At 42.9% G+C, this 26427-nt stretch overlaps 1 protein-coding gene across 4 annotated transcripts in view; it reads right to left on the reverse strand.

Annotated features, from left to right (window-relative positions):
* The window catches only part of BBOF1 (basal body orientation factor 1), a 52090-nt gene that overhangs the window by 24849 nt on the left and 814 nt on the right, over positions 1–26427 (reverse strand). For all 4 annotated transcript variants that reach the window (XM_032180261.2, XM_058429329.1, XM_058429327.1 and 1 more), the window contains exons 2-5: positions 23460–23688; positions 15431–15496; positions 10193–10336; positions 3237–3317 (exon numbers count right to left, since the gene is read on the reverse strand). In XM_032180261.2, coding sequence (XP_032036152.1) covers positions 3237–3317; positions 10193–10336; positions 15431–15496; positions 23460–23688 — 520 coding nt within the window. The remainder of the gene's footprint in view (positions 1–3236; positions 3318–10192; positions 10337–15430; positions 15497–23459; positions 23689–26427) is intronic.

A 26427-nucleotide genomic window follows, 5' to 3' on the forward strand; every position in this document is an offset into this window, starting at 1 on the left:
CAGAAAGAGGGACTAGCAATATAAAAATGTGGATGTAGAGGCCAGGAGTGGTGGCTCACACCTGTAATCCCAGCACTTTGGGAGGCCGAAGCGGGCAGGTCACCTGAGGTCAGGAGTTCGAGACCAGCCTACTCAACATGGTGAAACCCCGTCTCTACTAAAAATACAAAAATTAGCTACTCAGCAGGCTGAGGCAGGAGAATCACTTGAACCCAGGAGGCAGAGGTTGCAGTGAGCCGAGATCATGCCACTGCACTCCAACCTAGGTGACAAAGTGAGACTCTGTCTTAAAAAAAAAATATATATATATATATATATATAAATGTAGGACAGGGCTTTGTGGTTCAAAGAACAGAAAGAAATAAAAGGGAAAATCAAACCAAACACCAATGACCTGGGAAATCATTTATATGGCCGGCTGGGGCATGCTGAGGTATAAAGTAAATGAATAGGCCTATTGGAAAGCCCAATGCCATGAAGCAGCAGCACCGGGGCTCAAACCAGCACAGGAGAAATATCCATGAAGTTTGTACCTAACATGGAGAGGCAGACCCTGCTGTGATGTCCAAACCAACATTCATTCCCATCCTTCTTTTTCCTTCCCAGCTTCCACTAATGGCGAGGAAAACAAACATTCACTTTCCCAGTTGTGTATGTGTGTGTGTGTGTGTGTGTGTGTATAAGAGAGAGAGAGAGAAACGGAGAGAGACAGAGAAAGACAGAGAGAGAGAGAGAGAGAGAGAGAAGGACAGGGTCTTACTCTGTCGTCCAGGCTGGAATACGGTGACACAATCATGGCTCACTGCAGCCCCAAATTCCTGGGCTCAAGCAATCCTTGAGCCTCAGTCTCCAGAGTAGGGTGAGAGAACAGTGTGTGCCACCCAGCATTCTTTATAACATGGTTCTGGTCAGTGAGATGTAAGATGAAATGTGCTAGCAGCTTCTGGGAAAGTTGTTATGGCTTCCAGATAAAAGGGACAGATACAGCTGGAGCCTCCCTTCTTGTCTTGAACACAAAGTTTCAAACTGCAGTAACTATCTTGTAACCATTAAGGAAAGGCCAGCAGCCATCCGCTCTCATATAAAAATCCTATTTACATAAGCACTGTTACTCGGGTATTCTGTAAACTGACCAACTCTTTCTAACCTTTATTTTCTACACCAAGTAGAAAATAGATCAAGATTAGGGTGGAATAGAAGAGGCTCCTGAGAACAGCCTATTCCTGAGGGCTTCCATTCCTGACAGTGCCAGGGAGGGTCTCAGAGGGAAAGCACCAGGGTGCTGCTCTTGCCCCATTTCCTCCAGGTTATCCCATACACACACTGGAACCTAGAGCCACTTTCTATAGCAATTCCTTTTATCTAAACCCCATAGGAGCAAGGCATGGTAGCTCATGCCTGTAATCCCAACACTTTGGGAGGTCAAGGCAGAAGGATTGCTGGAGCCCAGGAGTTTGAGACCAGCAACATAATGAGACCCCATTTCAGTTTTGTTGTTGTTGTTGTTGTTATTTGAGACGGAGTCTCACTTTATCACCCAGGATGGAGTGCAGTGGAGCAGTCTCGGCTCACTGCAACCACTGCCTCCTGGGTTCAAGCAATTCTCCTGCCTCAGCCTCCTGAGTAGCTGGGATTACAGGTGCACACCACCATGCCTGGCTAATTTTTGTATTTTTAGTAGAGATGAGGTTTCACTATGTTCGCCAGGCTGGTCTCAAACTCCTGGCCTCAAGTGATCCGCCCACCTTGGCCTCCCAAAGTGCTGGGATTACAGGCATGAGCCACCACACCAGGCCCAGCAAGACCCCATTTCTACAAAAAATAAAAATTAGCTAGGTGTGGGCCGGGCGCTGTGGCTCACGCCTGTAATCCCAGCACTTTGGGAGGCCGAGACGGGCGGATCACGAGGTCAGGAGATCGAGACCATCCTGGCTAACACGGTGAAACCCCGTCTCTACTAAAAATACAAAAAATTAGCCGGGCGCGGCGGCAGACGCCTGTAGTCCCAGCTACTCGGGAGGCTGAGGCAGGAGAATGGCGTGAACCCGGGAGGCGGAGCTTGCAGTGAGCCGAGATCGCGCCACTGCACTCCAGCCTGGGGGAAAGAGCGAGACTCCGTCTCAAAAAAAAAAAAAAAAAAAAAAAAAAAAAAAATTAGCTAGGTGTGATGATACATGCCTGTAGCCCCAACTACTTAGGAGGCTGAGGTAGGATGACTGCTTGAATCCAGGAGGTGGAGGTCAAGGCTGCAGTGAGCTGTGATTGAGCCACGGCACTCCAGCCTGGGCGACAGAGCAAGACCCTGTCTCAAATAAACAAACAAGCAACCAAACAAAACCTCATTTGCCCCACCCTCAAGTGCCTACATTCCTACCAATTTCTGAAAGAATCTATTTAATTCTTCCCTAAGAATAAAAAGTTAAAGAAAAGATTAAAATAAAGAACAACCATGAGGCCTCTGAAAGGATTCTGTAGAAGTGTTCCAATGTACTTCCCACGATTTGGAGAGTTAACTTCAGAAACACAGAAATTAAGTTGGAGTTGGAAGCTGTGTTGTGCTAAGGAACTTTTTTTTTTTTTGAGAAGGAGTCTTGCTCTACCACCCAGGATGGAGTGCAGTGGTGCAATATCACCCCACTGCAACCTCTGCCTTCTGAGTTCAAGCAATTCTTCTGCCTCAGCCTCCTGAGTAGCTGGGACTACAGGCACGTGCCACCATGCCCAGCTAATTTTTGTATTTTTGTAGAGATAGGGTCAGGCTGGTCTCAAACTCCTGACCTGAGACGATCCACCCGCCTCGGCCTCCCAAAGTGCTGGGATTACAGGCGTGAGCCACTGTGCCCAGCCTAAGCAACATTTTTTATTAACATCTTTAGCTCAGCTTGACTAAGGAAACATCTTTGCACACATACAAGAGTGATTTCTCCACTCCCATCTTCCCTATATAATGGAGTACACATAGCTTTAGTCTCACCAGGGGAGTATCAAGCTGAGGGAGACATGTCCCAAAGCCTTCAGAAGAGGACAAGAATCTCTGAATGAGAGAGAAAACAAGGACTAGATATTGAGATTTCTAGAAGGTTTTATTTTCCCTCATTGTATTGTGCTATAATTTGGTAACAATCTTCTAATCTTCTATTAAGATACTAAATGGAAGGTCGATGTTTCAGAATGCATATAAATACACTTATGTTCTAGTAAACAAAACATTTTAAATTAACCCTAATAATCTGTACCTTTTCTTCAAAAAATCTGCTTTCCAGTCTTCTAAGAGTCTCCTGATGTATCCGCTCTGTGTTTCTCAAATTCTCCTTCAGCTAAAATTAAAATAACAAACAAAAATGGTCAATAGAAAATAGGTTCGTTGAGCATATTCTCAGAAAATTATCAATAAGGAAACGCTTTCTGTTATACGTTACCTCTTAATCCTGAACACACAGAAAAATATCTGTGTTCCTGCCTCTGAGTACCAAATTTCCCTCAATCTTCTACAGATTGATAACATTAGTACAGTAGTCCTCCTTATGTGCAGTTTCACTTTTTGCAGTTTCAGATAACTGCAGTCAACGATGGTTCAAAAATATTAAGAGGTTGAGCACGGTGGCTCACACCTGTAATCCCAGCACTTTGGGAGGCTAAGGTGGGCAGATCGCTTGAAGAAGTTTGAGACCAGCCTGGGCAACATGGCCAAACCTTGTCTCTACAAAAAATACAAAAATTAGCTGAGTGTGGTGGTGCACACCTGTAGTTCCAGCTACTCCAGAACTGAGGCTGAGGTGGGAGGGTCACTTGGGCCCAAGAGGCAGAGACTGCAGTGAGCCCAGATTGCTCCAGCCTGGGCAACAGAGCGAGACTAGTCTCAAAAAAAAAAAAAAAAAAAAAAAAAATATATATATATATATATATATATATGTTTTGGAAGAGAGAGAGAGAGAGACAACACTAACAAGACTTTCAAAATTAGTATCAACATACAAGTTTATAGAAATATGTACTATCCTACTATCCCACTGTATGTGGAGATGGATTTTTCATCTACCATTAGACTCCCTCAAAAATCTATAAATTAATAAAGCTTTCAAAAGATAAGTAGGCAGCACACATCACAAACCTTTAAAAGTTCGTGTTCATTAACCCATAAATTCTACTAAGAAGTTATCCTAAAAACTAAAGATATAGGCCGGGTACAGTGGCTCATGACTGTAATCCCAGCACTTTGGGAGGCCAAGGTGGGTGGATCACCTGAGATCCAGGAGTTCAAGACCAGCCTGACCAACATGGTGAAACTCTCATCTTTACTAAATACAAAAAAAAAAAAAAAATTAGCCGGGCGTGATGCCACATGCCTGTAATCCCAGCTACTTGGGAGGCTGAGGCAGGAGAATTGCTTGAACCTGGGAGGCGGAAGTTGCAGTAAGCCGAGATTGCACCATTGCACTCCAACCTGGGCAACAAGAGTGAAACTCCGGCTCAAAAAAACAAAAACAAAACTAAAGATATAGAAAAACATTTCATTCCTTAGACGATCTCCACAGTTTATAATAGTGAAAAATTAGGAAAAAGTCCAATGTCCAACAGCAAGCAACCAATTAATAAATTAAGATATATCTACCCAATGGAATTCCATGCATCTATTGAAAAAATGTTATAGAAAATATTTAATGGCATTGAAAAATGTTCACAATATATAAAGTGAAAAATCAGGTTAACAATTTATATCATGACTTCACTTTTGTAAAAATAACATATAGCTATTTTTAGAAGTTTCTGCAGCAGAGGAAAAAAGAAACTATACAATGGTTACATAGTGTAATTGTAAGGGATGGATCATTTTTATTTTCTAATTTTATCAGCCAAGCTAAATTTGCTGTAATGAGTATTATCATTTTGTCAAAAGAAGACTAAAACTATTTAAAAAATAATAACTGCAATCTAACAATATATGCAATATATGCTTCTTCTGTTAATCAGTTATATGGAAATCATTTTTTTCTCTTTCATTTCTTTCTTTTTTTTTCTTTTTCTTCTTTTTCTTTTTTTTTTGAAACAGAGTCTCACTGTCGCCCAGGCTGGAGTGCAGTGGAGCGATCTCCATTCACTGCAGGCTCTGCCCCCCAGGGTTCACGCCATTCTCCTGCCTCAGCCTCCCGCATAGCTGGGACTACAGGTGCACGCCACCTCGCCAGGCTAATTTTTTTTTGTATTTTTAGTAGAGACGGGGTTTCACCGTGTCAGCCAGGATGGTCTCAATCTCCTGACCTCGTGATCCACCCGCCTCGGCCTCCCAAAGTGCTGGGATTACAGGCGTGAGCCACCGCGCCCGGCCTTTTTTTCTTTTTTTTGGAGACAGGATCCGGCTCTGTTGCCCAGGCTGGAGTGAAGTGATTTTTTTGTACAGATGGTGTTTTGCCACGTTGCCTAGGCTGGTCTTGAACTCCTGGGCTCAAGTGTTCTACCCACCTTAGCCTCTCAAAGTGCTGTTATTACAGGCATGAGCCACTGTGCCCAGCCAGAAATAATTTTTTCTTTAAAACATACGCCTTGAATACCTTTTGAGAATCTCAATTTAATTTTCTTTGTAATTTGTATAATGAATTCTATATACACAGTATAATTAATCTTCTTCCCTAATGTATACCTCCTAATTTAAAATTCATGGGCCCTCACACCTGCCACAATTCTGCCACATTTGGGATTCCACAGAACCACCTTATTCTTTCCCATAAGCCAATATCTTTTGAATTTTAAGTCTTCCTCAACGGCCCCACTTTGAAAGGTCTGAAATCTATTTCTCCACTAGGTGGCAACACTGTTCTTTAAAAAAATTACATCATGGCCTTGAATATGCACAAGTAGTTCTTAATTCATTTGGATTCAGAATGTATACCTGTACATAGGCTATTTTAAGAGTTCATGAAAAGTTAATTATGTTGATTCAATCTATAGCATTTTCATATAAAACATAACTTGTATTCCTTCCAGAAAAGTTGACATTCCTTCATTTATGTTTTTAACAAAAGACCCGCTCAGCATTTAGCAAAGATTAATTCAATATTACTGTGTATCTTGTATTTCAATGAATACAAAGGACAACACTGTTCACACCTCAAGTGAGTGCAATCTATTAGGGGAGATAAGATAAATGATAAATAAATGTAATATCAAGACAATATCTTTAGGTACCTAAAAAGACAAGATAAAAAAGACAGAATGGGGCTAAGTGGTATAAAAGAGATAGAAAATGCTATGGGAACATACAGAAAAGAAAATTATTCCTTTTTTTTTTTTTTTTTGAAACGGAGTTTCGCTCTTGTTGCTCAGGCCGGAGTGCAATGGCACGATCTCAGCTCACTGCAACCTCCACCTCCCAGGTTCAAGCGATTCTCCTGCCTCAGCCTTCCGAGTAGCTGGGATTACAGGCATGTGCCACACCAGGCCCAGGTAATTTTGTATTTTTAGTAGAGACGGAGTTTCTCCATGTTGGTCAGGCTGGTCTTGAACTCCCAACCTCAGGTCATCGGCTTGCCTCGGCCTCCCAAAGTGCTGGTATTACAGGTGTGAGCCACCATGCCTGGCTGAAAATTATTACTTTTAAACAGCACTCTAGGAGAAGGCCTCATGGAGAACATGAATTTGAGCTGAGCCTTTGAAAGACAGGTGGCTGGGCCTGGTGGCTCATGCCTGTAAGCCTAGCACTTTGGGAGGCCCAGGCAGGCAGACTGCTTGAGCCCAGGAGTTCGAGACCAGCCTGGGCAACAGCGAAACCCTATCTCAAGAAAAAAAAAAAAAAATTTAGCCAGGTGTGATGGTGCATGCCTGTAGTCCTAGCTACTCAGGAGCCTGAAATAAGAGGATCACTTGAGCCCAGGGAAGTAGAGGCTGCAGTGAGCCATGACTACACCACTGCACTCCAGCCTGGGTGACAGAGCGAGACTCTGTCTCAAGAAAAAAAAAAAAAAAAAGAGGCCAGGCATGGTGGTTCACACCTGTAATCCCAGCATTTTGGGAGGCCGAGGTGGGCGGATCACGAGGTCAGGAGATTGAGACTATCCTGGCCAGCATGGTGAAACCCTGTCTCTACTAAAAAATACAAAAAATTAGCCGGGCGTGGTGGCACATGCCTATAGTCCCAGCTACTCAGGAGGCTGAGGCAGGAGAATCTCTTGAACCTGGGAGGCAGAGGTTGCAGTGAGCCGAGATTGCGCCACTGCGCTCCAGCCTGGGCAACAGAGCGAAACTCTGTCTCAAAAAAAAAAAAGAAAAAAGAAAAAAAAGATAATATTTTAATGGGCAAAGATCTACCAGGAATATATTCTAGATAAAAGACAGTGTGAACAATGTAACAAAGAGACAAGATTTCAGGACAGCTTTTTTTTTTTTTGAGACAGAGTCTTGCTCTGTCGCCCAGGCTGGAGTGCAGTGGCATGATCTTGGCTCACTGTAACCTTCACCTCCCAGCTTCAAGCCATTCTCCTGCCTCAGCCTCTGGAGTAGCTGGGACTACAGGCACATGCCACCATGCCCGACTAATTTTTGGATTTTTTAGTAGAGACAGAGTTTCGCCATGTTGGACAGGCTGGTCTCAAACTCCTGATCTCAGGTGATCCACCTGCCTTGGGCTCCCAAAGTGCTAGGATTACAGGTATGAGCCACTGTGCCTAATCTAAAGACAATTCTGAAGGACGTGATCAGAACTGTGATATTTTAGGCCTGGTGCAGTGGCTCATGCCCGTAATCCCAGCATTTTGGGAGGCCGAGGTGGGCAGAGCACCTGAGGCCAGGAGTTGTTGACCAGCCTGGCTAATGTGGCGAAATCTTGTCTCTACCAAAAATACAAAAAATTAGCCTAGCACGGTGGCGTGCGCCTATAGTCCCTGCTACTTGGGAGGCTGAGGCATCAAAATCGCTTGAACCCAGGAGGTGGAGGTTGCAGTGAGTCGAGATCACACCACTGCACTCTAGCGTGGGCGATAGAGCAACACTCAATCTCAAAAAAAAAAAAAAAAAAAAAGAACTGTGATATTTTAAAAGTATTCCTGTAGCTGCGTATACACTGGACTGTAGTGGTATGGTAGTTTTAAAATATGTCTATAAGTTCTTTGACACTCTTCCCTTCAAATGATGGAACCTAATTCCCCACTGCTAGGAATGTGGGCCAGACTTAAGGATTCACTTTTAACTATTAATAAAAAAATATGGTGGAACTAATGCTATGTAACTTTGAAGGCTAGGTCATGAAAAAGATAGCTTCTGTCTACATCCCGCTCAGATTACTCACTCTGGGTGAAGTCATCCACCAAGTTATGAGAACACTCAAGCAGCTTATAAAAGGGCCCATGTGGCCTGAGCATGGTGGCTCACGCCTGTAATCCAAGCACTTTGGGAGGCCAAGGTGGCCAGATCACTTGAGGTCAGGAGTTCCAGACCAGCCTGACCAACATGTTGAAACCCTGACTCTACTAAAAAAAAAAAACACAAAAATTAGCTGGGTGGCCGGGCGCGGTGGCTCACGCTTGTAATCCCAGCACTTTGGGAGGCCGAGGCGGGCGGATCACGAGGTCAGGAGATCGAGACCACGGTGAAATTCCATCTCTACTAAAAATACAAAAAATTAGCCAGGCGTGGTGGCGGGCACCTGTAGTCCCAGCTACTTGGAGAGGCTGAGGCAGGAGAATGGCGTGAACCCGGGAGGTGGAGCTTGCAGTGAGCCGAGATTACGCCACTGCACTCCAGCCTGGGCGACAGAGCGAGACTCTGTCTCAAAAAAAAAAAAAAAAAAAATTAGCTGGGTGGGGGTGGTGGTGCACGCCTGTAATCCCAGCTACTCAGTAGGCTGAGGCAGCGAGAATCGCTTGAACCCAGGAGGCAGAGGTTGCAGTGAGCTGAGATCGTGCCACTGCACTCCAGCCTGGGTGACGGAGTAAGACTCTAAAAAAAAAGGGGGGGGCCCATATGAGGAGAGGTCTCCCACTAATCACCAGCACCAACTTAACAGCCACTTGAGTGTGCCTCCTTGGAAGCAGATCCTCAAGCTCCAATCAAGCCTTAAGATAGATGACTGAAGCCTGTGCTATACTAAAGTATTTCCCCCAGAATCAGCAAATGCTACAAATAAGGACCATTTTTTTTTACAGAGAGCTGCACACCACTGTTTATATAATTTTTACCATGTGACGTGCTATTTTATGCACTTTACATATATTAACTCATTTAATCCTATAACAGTTCTATGAAATAGTAACTCTTATTTTATTTTACTTTATTTTTGAGACATGGTCTCATTCTGTCACCCAGGCTGGAGTGCAGTAGTGCAATCACAGCACACTGCAGCCTCAATCTCCTGGGCTCAAGTGATCCTTCCATCTCAGCCTCCCAAGTTGCTGGGACTAAAGGCACGAGCCACTGTGCCTGGCTAATTTAAAACATTTTTTTGTAGAGGTGGGATTTCACTACGTTGCCTAGGCTAGTCTTGAACTCCTGGCCTCAAGAGGTTCTCCTGCCTTGGCCTCCAAAATGCTGGGATTACGGGCATAAGCCACTATGCCTGGCTGAGATACTAACTCTTACTATCCCATTTTACAGATAAGAAAACCAAGGTATAGAAAGGTATAGAAGAGTTAAGTAACTTGCCTATAGTCACAAAGCCGATTTCAGCTACTTGTTCCTGGCACTCACCTGTGCCACTTATTGAATTATCAGTAATGTAATAAAACTATATTCTAAGCCAAGGAAAGTAAGAGAAAGAGCACAGCAAGGTAACATAAATTTTCTGAAAGTACTCAGTGTTTCTCACCCCACTGACGCCTACCATAGAGCCTTCTAAATTTCTCTAAAACTATCATTCATCAGCCTAAACATTTTTCTTTAGAAGTCTGCTACTTTTTCCCTGAGGTTTTCTAAGAATTTGTAGTTTGTTTCTTACTGAAGTCAAACCAAAGGGTTACCAGCTGATAATATATGAAGATGTGTTGTCTGAGATTTGGTGAGTTCCCAAAGAAATCAATGCTTAGAAAAAGAGGTCTAAAGTCAAGACCTTTGGCATCCAGTCTGTCTTCTCCTTTTTCTCTCAAATAATTTCTAAAATGTCAGAGAGTTCTTTGCCGTCTCACAGGAGTAAATGTTTGTGAAGGCTTCTGTAGGCATTAAATAGTTAATTCTAATTTCCTTTTTGTAAAAAAGGAATGAAACTTACATCATCTAACTCTCTCTCCACTTGGATTTTTCTCTTCTGGAATTGTCTTACTGCTTTCAGCTCTGTGTGAATCATGCCAATTTCTTTGGCTTTTTGATGGAACTGTCCCTCTAGTTCATTAATTTGTCTGGTATACTTTTGTTCCTGTATTCAAAAAAGAGGTAAATGAGTTAGGAAAAAGAACAGAAGTCCCACAAAATCATGTTTCATTTGAAGCCTTAAGCCATTTGCATATCTTCTTTGAAGAAATATCCCCCTTTTTTTTTTCCTATTTTTATTTATTGATCTATTTATTTTATTTATTTATTTATTTTGAGACGGAGTCTTGCTCTGTTGCCCAGGCTGGAGTGCAGTGGCGTGATCTTGGCTCACGGCAAGCTCTACCTCCCGGGTTCACGCCATTCTCTTGCCTCAGCCTGGGACTACAGGTGCCCGCCACCATGCCCAGCTAATTATTTGTATTTTTAGTACAGACAGGGTTTCACCGTGTTAGCCAGGATGGTCTTGATCTCCTGACCTCGTGATCCACCCACCTCAGCCTCCCGAAGTGCTGGGATTACAGGCGTAAGCCACCGCCCCCGGCCTTTATTTTATTATTATTATTTTTTTGAGATGGAGTCTCACTCTGGTGCTCAGGCTGGAGTGTAGTGGCGTGATCTCAGCTCACTGCAACCTCTGCCTCCCAGGTTCAAGCAATTCTCCCTGCCTCAGCCTCCCGAGTAGCTGGGACTACAGGTGCCTGCCACCACGCCCAGCTAATTTTTGTTATTTTTTAGTAGAGACGGGGTTTCACGATGTTGGCCAGGCTGGTCTTGAACTCCTGACCTCAGGTGATCCGCCCGCTTTGGCCTCCCAAAGTACTGGGATTACAGGCGTGAGCCACCGTGCCCGGCCCCCCTTTTATTTTTGCATAAAGTTTTCATTTCTGTAAAAAGATCCCATCTGCATTGAATAAGAAAAAATTTTGGAAAAGTTTCTATGTAGAAAGGAAAAAATGCAGATGTTTATTAAAAAGGGATATGAGAAGACTAAACACACCTTTTATCTCTAACATAAATAATACCCCCAAACTAGTTAAAATTAATTAGCTAGGAGTCAAAGCGAGTGTGGTAAATATCCCTAATAAAGAGGAAGGTAGGAGAAAGAAGGAGGATGAGGAAGGAAGAAGAGGGAGAAAAAGAGAAGGAGACAGAAAAGAAGAGAGGAAGAGAAGGAGAATGAAGAGGAGGAGAGGGAAGTGAAAGCAAGAACACAGAGAAAAGGAAGGGGGGAAGAAGGAAAGGCCAATAACAACAAATGAACAAAAGGTACTAAAAGAAATGCAAATGGCCTTCGAATGTGAAAAAAATGTCCAATCTAGCTCCTAATAAGAGAAATGTGGCCGGGCGCGGTGGCTCACGCTTGTAATCCCAGCACTTTGGGAGGCCGAGGCGGGCGGATCACGAGGTCAGCAGATCGTGACCACGGTGAAACCCTGTCTCTACTAAAAATACAAAAAAAAATTAGCCGGGCGTGGTGGCGGGCGCCTGTAGTCCCAGCTACTCGGAGAGGCTGAGGCAGGAGAATGGCGGGAACCCGGGAGGCAGAGCTTGCAGTGAGCCCAGATCGCGCCACTGCACTCCAGCCTGGGCGACAGAGCGAGACTCCGTCTCAAAATAAATAAATAAATAAAAAAGAGAAATGTAAATTAGGCTGGACGTGGTGGCTCACACCTGTAATCCCAGCACTTTGGGAGGCCGAGGCGGGTGGATCACGAGGTCAGGAGTTCAAGACCAGCCTGGCCAACATTGTGAAACCCCACTTCTACTAAAAATACAAAAATTAGCTAGGCATGGTGGCACACACCTGTAATCCCAGCTACTCAGGAGGCTGAGGCAGGAGAATCAATTGAACCTGGGAGGTGGAGGTTGCAGTGAGCTGAGATCACGCCATTGTATTCCAGCCTGGGTGACAGAGCAAGACTCTGTCTCAAAAAAAGAGAAAAAAAAAGAGAGAGAAACGTAAATGGAAATGACACTGAAATACCCATTTCTCACCTATCGCATTGCAAAAATCAAGTTTGAGGCCAGGCACAGTAGCTCACACATGTAATCCCAGCACTTTGGGAGGCCAAGGAGGGTGGATCACTAGAGGTCAGGAGTTCAAGACCAGCCTGGCCAACATGGTGAAACCCTGTCTCTACTAAAAATAAAAAAGTTAGCCAGGTGTGGTGGCGGGTGCCTGTAATCCCAGCTACTTGGGAGGCTGAGGCAGGAGAATCTCTTGAACCCGGGAGGCGGAAGTTGCAGTCAGCCGAGATCGCGCCACTGCACTCCAGCCCGGGAGACAAGAGCGAGACTCTGTCTCAAAAAAAAAAAAAAAAATCCACTTTGAGAATAGACTCTGTTGGTAAAGCTGTGAGGAAACAGGCAATCTCATGCATGGCTAGTGGTATTACAGAACAGCACAATATCTATAAATGGAAATTTGGCAATACCTAGAAAAATTATATATTTTTCTTTGGTCTAGCAATACCACTTACAGGAATCTATCCCAATGATATAATGGCCAAAATGTGAAAAGATACATACGTGAAGCTCTTTACTGGTGCATTCATTGTAACAGAAAAAGACTGGAAACAACTCAACTATCCATCAAAAAGGGACTGCTATGAGCTGTATGTGTGAACCCAAAAAATCCTATGTTGAAGCCCTAATCCCCAGTCTGATGGTATTTGGAGGTGTGACCTTTGGGAGGTAGTTAGGTTTAGATGAGATCATGAGGGTGGAGCCTCCATGATGGGATTGGTGAAGAAAGAGATGAAAAAACCAGAGCTTTCTCTGTCTGCCAAAAGTAAGGATCCAGCAGGAAGTGGCCATCTGTGAACCAGAAGAAGGGCCTCCACCAAGAACTCAACCATGCTAGCACCCTGACCTTCTAGCCTCCAGAATAATGAGAAATACATGTTTGTTTGAGCACCTCGGTCTATGGTATTCTGTCATAATAGCCTGAACTAAGGACAGGGACCATTTGAATAAACTATGATATATCCACACAATAATCATCACACAGCTATAAAAGGGAATGATGCCAGGCGTGGTGGCCTACACCTGCAATTCCAACACTTTGGGAGTCCAAGGTGGGAGGATCGCTTGAGGCCAGGAGTTCAAGATCAGCCTGGGTAGCACAGTGAGACCCCATCTCTACAAAAAATACAAAAATTTGCTAGGTGTAGCGGTACTGGCCTATAGTTCCAGCTACTCCAGAGGCTGGGGTGGGAGGATCCCTTGAACCCAGTAGTTTGAGGTTACAGTGAGCCATGATTGTGCCACTGCACTCCAGCTTGGGCAACAGAGGGAGACCCTGTCTCAAAAAAAAAAAAAAAAAAAGAAAAAGGGAATATCTCTACATACTGCTATGGAGTGATCACCAAGGCATGCTGTTAAATAAAAAAAGCAGGTGCAGGTTTATGTATATTGCATGTTACCTTTTATCTAAGAAAGATCTTATATATAATCTCCTTATATATAATCTATATATATAATCTCCTTATATATAATCTCTATATATATATACATATATATATGTTTATGACTTTTTTTTTAGCTTTTCTGATAAGGAAACAATTTTTTTAGCAACTTTTTTTTTAAAGAGAGGATAAAACACAAAATAAATAAAATGGTTTTCTACAGGCAGAGGGAGAAGATAGTATGGAAAAGACATGGATAGGAGTTGGATTTCTCAGCACTTTGGGAGGCCGAGGTGGGCGGATCATGAGGTCAGGAGATCAAGACCATCCTGGCTAACACAGTGAAACCCCATCTCTACTAAAAATACAAAAAACTAGCCGGGCACGGTGGCGGGTGCCTGTAGTCCCAGCTACTCGGGAGGCTCAGGCAGGAGAATGGCGTGAACCCGATAGGCGGAGCTTGCAGTGAGCAGAGATTGCGCCACTGCACTCCAGCCTGGGCGACAGAGTGAGACTCCATCTAAAAAAAAAAGTTGGATTTCTTGACATATAACTTGTTTTACAGACTTTAGAACCATGTAAATATTTTACATGATTTTCTAGGCAAAACTAATTTTTTAAAAAGCAACCTCTAAAAAAATCAAATTAAATTAAAAAATAAAAATAAATAAATAAAAAGCAACCTCTAAGTCAGGTGTGGTGGTGTATGCCTGTAGTCTTTGCTACTTGGGAGGCTGAGGCAAGGAGAACTGCTTGAGGTCAGAAGTTGAAGACTAGCCTGGGCAATATAGCAAAACTCCCATCTCTAAAAAATTTAAATAAATACAGTAGAATGAAAAAATAAAAGCAACCTCTAAAAATCAAAAGCAAAATGTGTTGTTGAGTTGGTGGCATAACCTCATAGAAAAGAATTTCAAATGGTTCTTAAGCCTTGCAATTTTATCATAGATCCTTATTGTTATATATCCTAAGGGAGAAAAATGCCCCCCAAAATCTTAAACTGTTTTCAGTAATTTATTTTTGGTGGTAATATTAGTATTCTGAGATTGATATATTGGGGTTTAAGCAACTAGGTAATTATATTGGTATCAGTAAGAACAAGGACTTTTGGCAAGGGATAAAGGAGATACAGACAAAGTTAAGTAAAAATTCTGTATTCCTGCATCTAAACTGAAAGTATTAGTATGGAGTCATGATCTATTTTAATATTTAAAAAACTTACATTTCCTAGCTCCATCTACTGAAAAGCACTAGAAACAACAACAAATTCAGTATTAGCAAGCAATCTTAATATTATATGGTTTTTTACAGTAACTTATTTTTATAATATGTTGTTTTTAAACTTCTTTTTTTTTTTTGAGATGAAGTTTCACTCTTGTCACCCAGGCTGGAGTGCAATGGTGCGATCTTGGCTCACTGCAACCTCCGCCTCCCAGGTTCAAGCGATTCTCCTGTCTCAGCCTCCCGAGTAGCTGGGATTATAAGCGTGCACCACCACGCCTGGCTAATTTTTAAATTTTTAGGAGAGACAGGGTTTCACCATGTTGGCCAGGCTGATCTCGAACTCCTGACCTCAGGTGATCAGCCGCCTCGGCGTCCCAAAGTGTTGGGATTACAGGCATGAGCCATCATGCCCAGCCTGGTTTTTGAATTTCTATACAATCAAGCTTTAAGGTCATTAGGCTGCCCAGAGAACTTACTCACTCACTGTCATTGGGTCTTAAATACCCGAGCTTACCAGAAACCTGACCATCCAGTAAGTGGAGTATTAATATACATAGATAACTCACCAATTTATCCTTCTCCTCTTGGGCTTTTTCCTTTGTTTCATTTAATTGCTGTTTCAGTTTTTCAATCTGTTGAAAATCAAAATACAGGGTCAGGAAGATAAAAAAACTGCTCTATGTCTACCTTTATTGAGTAGACTAGTTTCACACAATACTAAAACCAATATGGCAAAAGAGGTGAGTGAGGTGGAAAGATAAGAGGGGACAGGAAATTTCCCATACCTTCAACCTGCTATTGCCAGCTTCTAAAACCTGGCTATCATTAGAAGTACCTGGGCAACTTTTTTTGTGTGTGTGGTTAAAAATAAAAGCAACATTAATAGAAGCCTGACCAACATGAAGAAACCCTGTCTCTACTAAAATCACAAAATTAGCCGGGTGTGGTGGCGCATGCCTGTAATCCCAGCTACTCAGGAGGCTGAGGCAGGAGAATCGCTTGAACCCGGGAGGCGAAGTTGCAGTGAGCCGAGATCACGCCATTGCACTCCAACCTGGGCAACAAGAGTGAAACTCCATCTCAAATAAATAAATAAATAAATAAATAAATAAATAAATAAATAAAACATTAAATTTACCATCTTAACCATTTTAAACATATAGTTCAGTAGTGTTAAGTATATTCACATTGTTGTGCAACAAATCTCTAGAACTTTTCATCTTACAAACTAAAACTATACTCAATAAATCCTAATTTCCCCTTACCTCTCCCCAGCCCTTGGCAACCATCCTCTACTTTCTGTTTCTATAATTTTGACTACTTTGGATACTTCATGAGTGGAATCATACATTATTTTCCCTTTGGTGACTGGTTTATTTCATTAAGCATAATATCCTTGAGGTTCATTCATGTCATAGGATGTGACAGGATTTCCTTTAAGGCTGCATAATATTGTACCACATGCATACACCTTTTCTTTATCCATTCATCCATCGATGGATAATTTGGGTTGCTTCCACCTCTTGGCTATTGTGAATAGTGCTGCAGTGAATATGGGCATGCAAATATCTCTTCAAGATCCTGCTTTGGGCCAGGCATGGTGGCTCATGCCTGTAATCTCAGTAATTTGGGAGGCCAAGGTGGGTAGACTGCTTGAGCTCAGGAATTTGAGACCAGCCTGGGCAACATGGGAAAATCCCATCTCTATAAAGAAAAATAAACATTAGCCAGGTGTGGTGGCGAGCACCTGTAATCCCAGCTACAGCCTGGGAGGTGAAGGTTGCAGTGGGCCAAGATCGTACCACTGCACTCCAGCCTGGGTGACAGAGTGAGACCTTGTTTCAACAACAACAAAAATCCTGCTTTAGATTGTTTTGGATATATTAAATATACCCAGAAGTGAGATTGGTATTTCTATTTTTAATCTTTTGAGGAACTTCCATACTGTTTTCCACAATGGCTACAACATTATACAGTCCCATCACCACTGCACAAGCGTTCTAACACCTCTGCGTCCTTGTCAATACTTATTTTCTGCTTTTTTGGTAGTAGCCATCCTAATGGGTGTGAGGTGGTATCTTGTTGTAGTTTTTATTTACATTTCTCTTATCTGGGTAACTGTGTTTTTGTTTTTTTTTTTGAGATGGAATCTCTGTCGCCCAGGCTGGAGTGGAGTGGCACAATCTTGGCTCAATGCAACCTCTGTCTCCCAGGTTCAACTGACTCTTTTGCCTCGGCCTCCCGAGTAGCTGGGACTACAAGTGCACACCACCACACCTGGCTAATTTTTGTAGTTTTAGTAGAGACAGGGTTTCATCATATGGCCAGGCTGGTCTTGAACTCCTGACCTCGTGATCTGCCTGCCTTGGGCTCCCAAAGTGCTGGGATTACAGGCATGAGCCATTTCGCCCAGCCTTATCTGGGTAATTTTTTAAAAGTTTCTTTTTTCTTTTCTTTTTTTTTTTTTTTTGAGACAGGAGTTTTACTCTTGTTGCCCAGGCTGGAGTGCAATGGCGCAATCTCGGCTCACTGCAACCTCCATCTCCCGAGTTCAAGCAATTCTCCTGCCTCAGCCTCCCAAGTAGCTGGGATTACACGCATGTGCCACCACGCCTGGCTAATTTTATATTTTTAGTAGAGATGGGGTTTCTCCATGTTGGTCAGGCTGGTCTCGAACTCCTGACCTCAGGTGATCCACTGGCCTCGGCCTCCCAAAGTGCTGGGATTACAGGCATGAGCCACCACGTCTGACCCAAAAAGTTTCTTTTTTAAAATAATTTTTAAAAATAGAGATGGAGTCGGCCGGGTGTGGTGGCCCAAGCCTGTAATCCCAGCACTTTGGAAGGCCGAGACAGGTGGATCACCTGAGGTCAGGAGTTTAAGACCAGCCTGGCCAACATGGTGAAACCCTGTTTCTACTAAAAATACAAAACTTAGTTGGGCGTGGTGGTGCACGCCTGTAATCCCAGCTACTCAGGAGACTGAGGCAGGAGAATCGCTTGAACCTGGGAGGTGGAGGTTACGGTGAGCCGAGATTGCATCATTGTACTCCAGCCTGGGTGACAGAGCAAGACTCTTCTAAAAAAAAAAAAAAATAGAGATGGAGTCTTGCCATGTTGCTCAGGCTGGTCTCAAAGTTATGGGCTCAAGTGATCCTCCTGCCTTGGCCTAAGTGCTGGGATTATAGGCGTGAGCCATAGCACCTACCCAAGACAAGTTTCAAGAAGAGTACAAAAAATTCCCATACTATTCACCCATATACATTAATTTTGCTGCATTTGCTTTCCCTCTTTCTATTTGTGTGTGTGTGTGTGTGTGTGTGTGTGTGTGTGTGTGTGTATTTCTTTAGTGGTAAAGGGTAATGTCAAGATGACCTTTTACCCCAAAAGACTTCAGTATCTATTTCCTTATTTCTTTTTCTTTTTTTGAGACGGAGTCTTGCTCTGTCGCCCAGGCTGGACTGCAGTGGCGCAGTCTTGGCTCACTGCAACCTACGCCTCCTGGGCTCAAGCAATTCTCCTGCCTCTGCCTCCCAAGTAGCTGGGACTACAGGCATGCGCCACCATGCTTGGCTAATTTTTTGCATTTTTTGTAGATACGGGGTTTCACCATGTTGGCCAGGCTGGTCTCGAACTTCTGACCTCAGGTGATCCACCAGCCTCAGCCTCCCAAAGTGCTAGGATTATAGGCATGAGCCACTGTGCCTGGCCATTCAGCATCTACTTTTGAAGAAAAAGGGCATTCCCTTTTACAAGCACTATAAAATTATAAAGATCAGGAAGTCTAACATTACTATTATGTAATATATACTCTATATTTAAATTCTGCTACAATTATCCCAATAATGTCCTTTATTGCAATTTTTTATTTTTCTTGTCTACAATACAACCCTTGATCATGCGTTGCATTTATCTGTCATGTGTCTTAGACCCCTTTAATCTGGAACAGTTTCTTGGTCTTTGTTTTTAAATTGACTTTTTAAAAAGAATACTGGCCAGGGTTGGGCTTAGCTGATGCTTCTTCATGAGTAGATTCAGGTTGTATGTTTTTGGTAGGCTATATAGTACCTAAGTGATGATGTATCCATTTCAGTATATCACATCATTAGGTGATTGATGCTAATTTTAACCAGTTGGTTAAGGTTGTGTCTGCCCACTTTCTCCACCTAAAAGTTATTATTTTTTCTTGTAATTATTAAGTAATTTGTGGGAAGATCTTTTGAGACTATGCAATTATCCTCCTCATCAAACTTTCGCCCAGTAGGTTTTAGCATCCATTGATGATTCTTGACTGATTCAGTTATTACTATGATGCCAAATGGTGATTTTTCTAACTCCATCACTCCTTGGAAATTTATTAATTGGCATTCTACTGCAAAAAAAAAAAAAAAAAAAAGTCGGGCGAGGTGCCTCATGGCTGTAATCCCAACACTTTGGGAAGCTGAGGCGGGTGGCTCACCTGAGGCCAGGAGTTCGAGACCAACCTGGCCAGCATAGTGAAACCCTGTCTCTACTACAAATACAAAAATTAGCCAGGCGGGGTGGTGGCACACCTGTAGTCTCAGCTACTCAGGAGGCTGAGGCAGGAGAATCCTTTGAACCCAGTGGAGGTTGCAGTGAGCCAAGATTGCACCACTGCACTCCAGCCTGGGTGACAGAGCGACACTCTGTCTCAAAAAAAAAAAAAAAAAGGCTTCCTTTCTCCCTTATTTATTAATGTATGTGTTTATTAGTAGCATACACTCATGGATTTTTATTTCATTCAATAGGTTATAATCTATTACTGTCATTATTTATTAGGTTAGTGCAAAAGCAACTGCAGTTTTTGCCATTTTTTTTTCTTTTTGAGATGGAGTCTCACTCTGTCCCAGAGGGTGGAGTGCAGTGGCGCGATCTCAGCTCACTGCAACCTCCACCTCCTGGGTTCAAGCGATTCTCCTGTCTCAGCTTCCAGAGTAGCTGGGATTACACGTGCGCACTACCACACTCGGCTAATTTTTGTATTTTTAGTAGAGACAGGGTTTCTTTCGCCATGTTGGCCAGGCTAGTCTTGAACTCCTGACCTCAGGTGATCTGCCCGCCTCCGCCTCCCAAAGTTCTGGGATTACAGGCGTGAGCCACTGCACCCAGCCATTTTTGCTATTCTTTATTAGGTTGGTGCAAAAGCAATTGTGGTTTTTGCCATTCTTTTAATGCACCAACCTAATATTTTGATTGTCCCAGATTTGGCCAATGGGAGCCCCTTCAAACAAGGCCATGTCCTTTAAAATTTTTTATTTTCTGGCATAGTAACATATTCCAGACTCTTCTTTTTTTTTTTGAGATGGAGTTTCACTCTTGTTGCCCAGGCTGGAGTGCAATGGCACGATCTTGGCTCACTGCAACCTCCGCCTCCCGTGTTCAAATGATTCTCCTGCCTCAGCCTCCTGAGTAGCTGGAATTACAGTTGCCCACCACCACACCTGGCTAATTTTTGTATTTTCAGTAGAGATGGGGTTTCGTCATGTTGGCCAGGCTGGTCTCAAACTGCTGACCTCAGTAATCCACCCGCCTTGGCCTCCCAAAGTGCTGGGATTACAGGCATGAGCCACCGCCCCCAGTCTCTCTCTCTCTTTTTTTTTTGTTTTTTGATACAGAGTCTCACTCTGTTGCCCAGGCTTGACTGCAGTGGCACAATCTTGGCTCACTGCAACCTCTGCCTCCTGGGTTCAAGCGATTCTCGTGCCTCAACCTCCCAAGCAGCTGGGACTATAGGCAGGCACCACCATGCCTAGCTAATTCTTTGTATTTCTAGTAGAGATGGGGTTTCACTATGTTGGCCAGGATGGTCTCAAACTCCTGGCCTCATGTGATGCACCCCCATCAGCCTCCCAAAGTGCTGGGATTACAGGCATGGGCCACCATGAATAGCCCAGCCTCATCTTTTATATTCCCTGCTCCAGTCCTGAAATCAACCATTTTTCCAAGGAATGCTGGTTTGTTTTAGAGGGGAATCTGAGTAGCTTTTTAAACTAAAGACTTGTTGACATGGTTGTTGACACAAGTGAGATACTATGTACGATGTTTTAGACCACCTTAGGAAAAAATCTAGATATTCTAAAAAATAAACTGAGACAATCTTAAATCACATAAAACAGTGGTGACATTTAGTGAGATTATTTTTTGATTAATTCAGTACAGCATTAAATTCTCTTGAGGAATCTCCTAATTTTGTTCATAATAAAATAGTTTTCAAAACACATTTCATTTCTATTATTTCTATGTTAACGTAAGACTATAAACAGTTTAAACAAAGTTTAACATAACATTTTTCTAGTATATAGCAAAATGAGTAACAAAATTATGGGAAAGCTAGTTAATGAGGATATATTTAGTTTACTTTGTTTCTTTCTCCCAAGGTTGTTTCTTTTGCTTTAATGGCAATCCACGATTATAAAAATTACCCATTTGTTACTGCCAGATGCTGCCCTTTGATATAAGGAGGCAGATGAGAATCAGGAAATACAAGTGATACTGATGTAGACCAATAACAATGAGCTATTACAAGCCATAAAACAAAGCATCTAAGTAATACATTTGGAAATTATTTCTATGACTGACTAAAAAACTTACTTTAGAACAATACTTTATAGAGGGCAATTTAATAATACCTACTATTAAAAGAGTAATTTTAAAAATAAAAATTGGCCAGGTTTTGTGGCTCATGCATGTAATCCCAACACTTTGGGAGGGTGAGGTGGGTGGATCACTCGAGGCCAGGAGTTCCAGATCAGCCCGGCCAACATGCCAAAACCCCGTCCCTACTAAAAATACAAAAAATAAAAAATAAAATAAAGATAGAAATTTCTGGACCAGGTGCTATTGCTCACATCTGTAATGTCAGCACTTTAGGAGGCTGAGCTGGGAGGATTGCTTGAGTCCAGGAGTTCAAGGCTAGCCTGGGCGACATGGCAAAATCCCGTCTCTACAAAAACTACAAAAAAATCAGCCAGGCATGGTGGCTCGTGCTTGCAATCCCAGCACTTTAGGAGGCCAATGTGGGTGGATCACTTGAGCTCAGGAGTTCAAGACCAGCCTGGGCAACATGGCGAAATCCTGTCTCTACCAAAAATACAAAAAATTAGCCAGGCATGGAGGTGCGTGCCTGTAGTCCCAGCTACTTGGAAGACTGAGGCAGGAGGATCATCTGAGCCCGGAGGTCAATCCTGTGGTGAGCCGTGATCACACTACTGCACTCTAGACCAGGCAATAGAGTGAGATCCTGTCTCAAAAAAAATAATAAATTAATAATAATATGAGACAGAGTTTTGCTCTGATGTCCAGGTTGGACTGCCGTGACATGACCATGGCTCACTGCAGCTTCAACCTCCTGGGCTTAAGTGATCCTCCCGCCTTAGCCTCTTGAGTAGCTGGTACTACAGGTGCACACTGCCATGCCTGGTTATTTTTTATTTTCTGTAGAGACTGGGTCTTGCTTTGTTCCCCAGGCTGGTCGTGAACTCCTAAGCTAAGTTATCCTCCAGCCTCTTCCTCCCAAAGTGTTGGGATTATAGGCATGAGCTACCACACCCAGCCTGAATTTCCACTTTTAACACCCACTAGGGGTGTGACTTTGGGCAAGTTACCTGTCCTTTCTGAAAGTCAATTTCTTCATCTGTAATATGGAAATAACAATATTATAGCTACATGGGGTTATAAAAACAATTAAATAGGAGATTAGTAAAAGAATCAGAGAGGTAAAGCACCCAGTATAGTACATTGTAGTGCCTCCAAAATGTTAGTTCCCTTCCCTTTTTCTTTTCTTTTTTTTTTTTTTTTTGAGATGGAGTCTCGCTCTGTTGCCCAGGCTGGAGTGTAGTGGTATGATCTCAGCTCACTGCAACCTCTGCCTCCCAGGTTCAAGCAATTCTCCTGCCTCAGCCTCCCAAGTAGCTGGGACTATAGGCACATGCAGCCATGCCCGGTTAATTTTTTGTATTTCAGTAGAGACGGGGTTTCACTGTGTTGCCCAGGCTGGTCACGAACTCCTGGGCTCAGGCAATCTGCCCACCTCAGCCTCCCAAAGTGGTGGGATTACAGGCGTGAGCCACCACACCCGGCCTCCCTTTTTCTTCCAAATATAAAATGATAGCTTTACTCTCAACACTTTAATAAGGTACAATAAGATACAAGATTCAACTGGCCAAAAATAAAAATAAAAATAAAGATTCAACTTGCTGGGTTCAGAACGTTATCATGGATTATCAGTGAACTGCTTTACAAATTTTTAAAACTAGAAATCAGCATCAAAAAATATACAGATCACATACCATGCTCTTATCCTTAAAATAAAGTAGATCATAAAGTTCCCTTATGATCATCAATCTCTGTTTGCTTCAGACAAGAAAACATGGAACAAGGATTGAAAATAAAAGACAGCCAATAACAGTAAAACCATTCTGAAAAAGCGTCTTGCTTCAAAGAGAGTTAAGGTCAATTGAAATGTCTTAACTATATGTTAAGATTTCAAGGAATTAAAAATCTTTGAAATACATAACAACATCAGCATCACCATGGAGGTAGTTAATGACGCCAAGGAGGCTTTCTGCCTACCTACCATATTATCTTTCTCCTGATCCTGCTTCTTCAGGTAACTTAATACTGACATTATGTCTTTCTCCATTTTACATTGCTTTTTCTTTAAGTCCTCATTACTTTTTGCCAGTATCCGTGAAGTATCACGATACTCAATCCTAGAGAGTTCTGCGACTTCCAACCTGGCCTCCCAAAGGGAGGCATTGGCCTTGGCTCTGTCCACCACAGATTCATCTGTTTTTATTAACTTCCTGCATGGGAAGAGGACATTGACAGTATGTGACTATTTATACAACTCTAATATGCAGACAGTATATAACTCTACTATATATATTACTATTAAATTTTTCTTTATTTGTTTTGCTTGGCATTGCCTGGCACACATGAGCAAATATTGTTGGAACAATAAGTTAATAAGAAATACATATTCACATTTTAAAAAAGAAAAAAAAAGAAATACAAATTCACTTGTATTCACATAAGAGAATTAAGTAAGTGCCTCTTCCTGGAAGAGGGAAGCCCTGGAGCATAACTTGAAAAGACTGGAAAAACAAAGGGAAAAGACAGGATAAGCCAAACTCATTTCATAAAGCTTTCATATCTTTTTTTTTTTTTTCTTTTTGAGACAGGGTCTGGCTGTGTCACCGGGCTGGAGTGCAGTAGCACGATCTCGGCTCCCCAGAACCTCTGCCTCTTGGGCTCAAGCCATTCACCTACCTCAGCCTCCCAAGTAGCTGGGACTACAGGTTCACGCAACTATGCCCAGCTAATTTTTGTATTTTTTGTAGAAATGAGTTTTCGCCATGTTGCCCAGGCTGGTCTTGAACTCCTGGGCTCAAGTGACTCTCCTACCTCTCAACCTCCCAAAGTGCTGAGATTACAGGTGTGAGCCACTGCATCTGGACAGTTTTTATACCTTTTCATTTACTTATTTGATTCTCCCATATTTATTTATTTTTTTAATAGAGATGGGGTCTCACTATGTTTCCTATGCTAGTCTCCAACTTCTGGGCTAAAGTGTCCTCCCACCCCGGCCTCTCAATGTGCTGAGATTACAGGTGTGAACCAGTGCCCTAGCCTGATTCTCCTGTAGTTAAACTGTCTTTTCTATTCCTACTTACCCAGTGCTGGACTTTGGTTCTCTCCACTGCAAACCCATTATCTCTGTTCGGTTTCTGCATGAGGATACCCATTGGTAGTATAACTGTGATCTCCCACCCACTTCACCCTCCACTTTTGAGTTTTCTTTTTTGGGACAGTCTCACTCTTTCGCCCAGGCTGAAGTGCAGTGGCGCGATACCGGCTCACTGCAAGCTCCGCCACCCGGGTTCACGCCATTCTCCTGCCTCAGCCTCCCGAGTAGCTGGGACTACAGGTGCCCGCCACCACGCCCAGCTAATTTTTTGTATTTTTAGTAGAGACGGGGTTTCACCCTGTTAGCCAGGATGGTGTTTTTGTTTTGTTTTGTTTTGGGCTAGGTTTTGGACAAAAAGTCAAGTCACTAGGGCAAGTATGTTAAATACTTCATCAGCTGGTGCCACAGTTCACCAGACTTTTTTTTTTTTTTTTGAGACAAGATTTTGCTCTGTCATCCAGGCTGTAGTGCAGTAGCATCACCACAGCTCACTGCAGCCTCAACCTCCCAGGCCCAAACGATCCGCCATCTCAGCCTCCTAATTAACTGTGACTACAGGCATGAATTAGCACGCCCAACTAATTTTTAATAAAAATTTTTGTAGAGACAGGGTCTTCCTATGTTGTTCAGGCTGGTCTTGAACTCCTGGGCTCAAGTGATCTTCCCCCACTCAGCCTCCCAAAGTACTGGGCATGAGCCACAATGCCCCGCCCACCAGGCTTTAAGGATGCCTGAGAAACCATAATCATTTATATAGAGGTGGAGAGGAAAAAGGATGGATTCAAAGATTAAAGTGGTAAAGGAAGAGATTTTTCTAAGTTTTTATCGTATGAGCATCAACAAAACACTCCCCCTTATATATGGTAGGTACCATGATATATAAATACGTACATAATATTTAAGAATATTTCACTTGTATTTGAATTCTAAATATTTTCACACATACGTACATGTGGACCTTTCTATACTGCCACCCTCCACATCCACTTTCCTACCTCTGGTTCTCAGTCCTCTTCCACAGAGGTAATGGGCTTGCAGTGGAGAGAACCAAAGTCTCACTTTCACCTTTTGTTCTCTTCAAATTAAGGCCAGCTCCATTCCCAACCCCCTCAGCCTGTTATAGCTGTTGATGTCCCTTTCTGGCATGATTTAGGCACTGGTGATACACTGTCTCACTATGACCATCCAGGTATCAGGTCTAAGTGGCTCAAAGCACTTGATGCGACAGGGCATGGTGGCTCACGGCTGTCATCCCAGCACTTTGGGAGGCCAAGGCGGGTGGATCACCTAAAGTCAGGAGTTCAAGACCAGCCTGGCCAACATGGTTAAACCCCGTCTCCACTAAAAATAAAAAAATTAGCTGGGCGTGGTGATGGGTGCCTGTAATCCCAGCTACTCGGGAGGCTGAGGCAGGAGAACTGGTTGAACCCAGGAGGCAGAGGTTGCAGTGAGCCAAGATTGTGCCATTGCACTCCAGCCTGGGCAACAAGAGCAAAACTTGGTCTCAAGAAAAAAAAAAAAAGTACTTGATGCAAGAAATTAGACACTCTAATAGGACCACTGATACTCACTGTAGAAAGCAAGCCAGGTTTCTCAAACAATGGGTCATGGAAAATCCAAGGAATAAGGTCTCTTACCCTCAGTGTTCCTCATTGTTCAAATGTGTACTGTAGAAGCATGGGCAAAATCTGTAGTTAGTGAGTTCTAGGAATGTGATAAGCCCTTGGCACTTTAAGTGCTAGACTAACTGTGCAGTTATGTAAAAACAAAAAAAAAACCATAAAAGAATACTTACATTAATAAATGGGAAGAAAAAAGCCACATATAAGTATGTACATTGGGCTACCGTTTTATT

Source organism: Hylobates moloch, unplaced genomic scaffold (genome assembly GCF_009828535.3).
Source record: "Hylobates moloch isolate HMO894 unplaced genomic scaffold, HMol_V3 SCAFFOLD_16, whole genome shotgun sequence".
Classification (NCBI taxonomy): Eukaryota; Metazoa; Chordata; class Mammalia; order Primates; family Hylobatidae; genus Hylobates; species Hylobates moloch.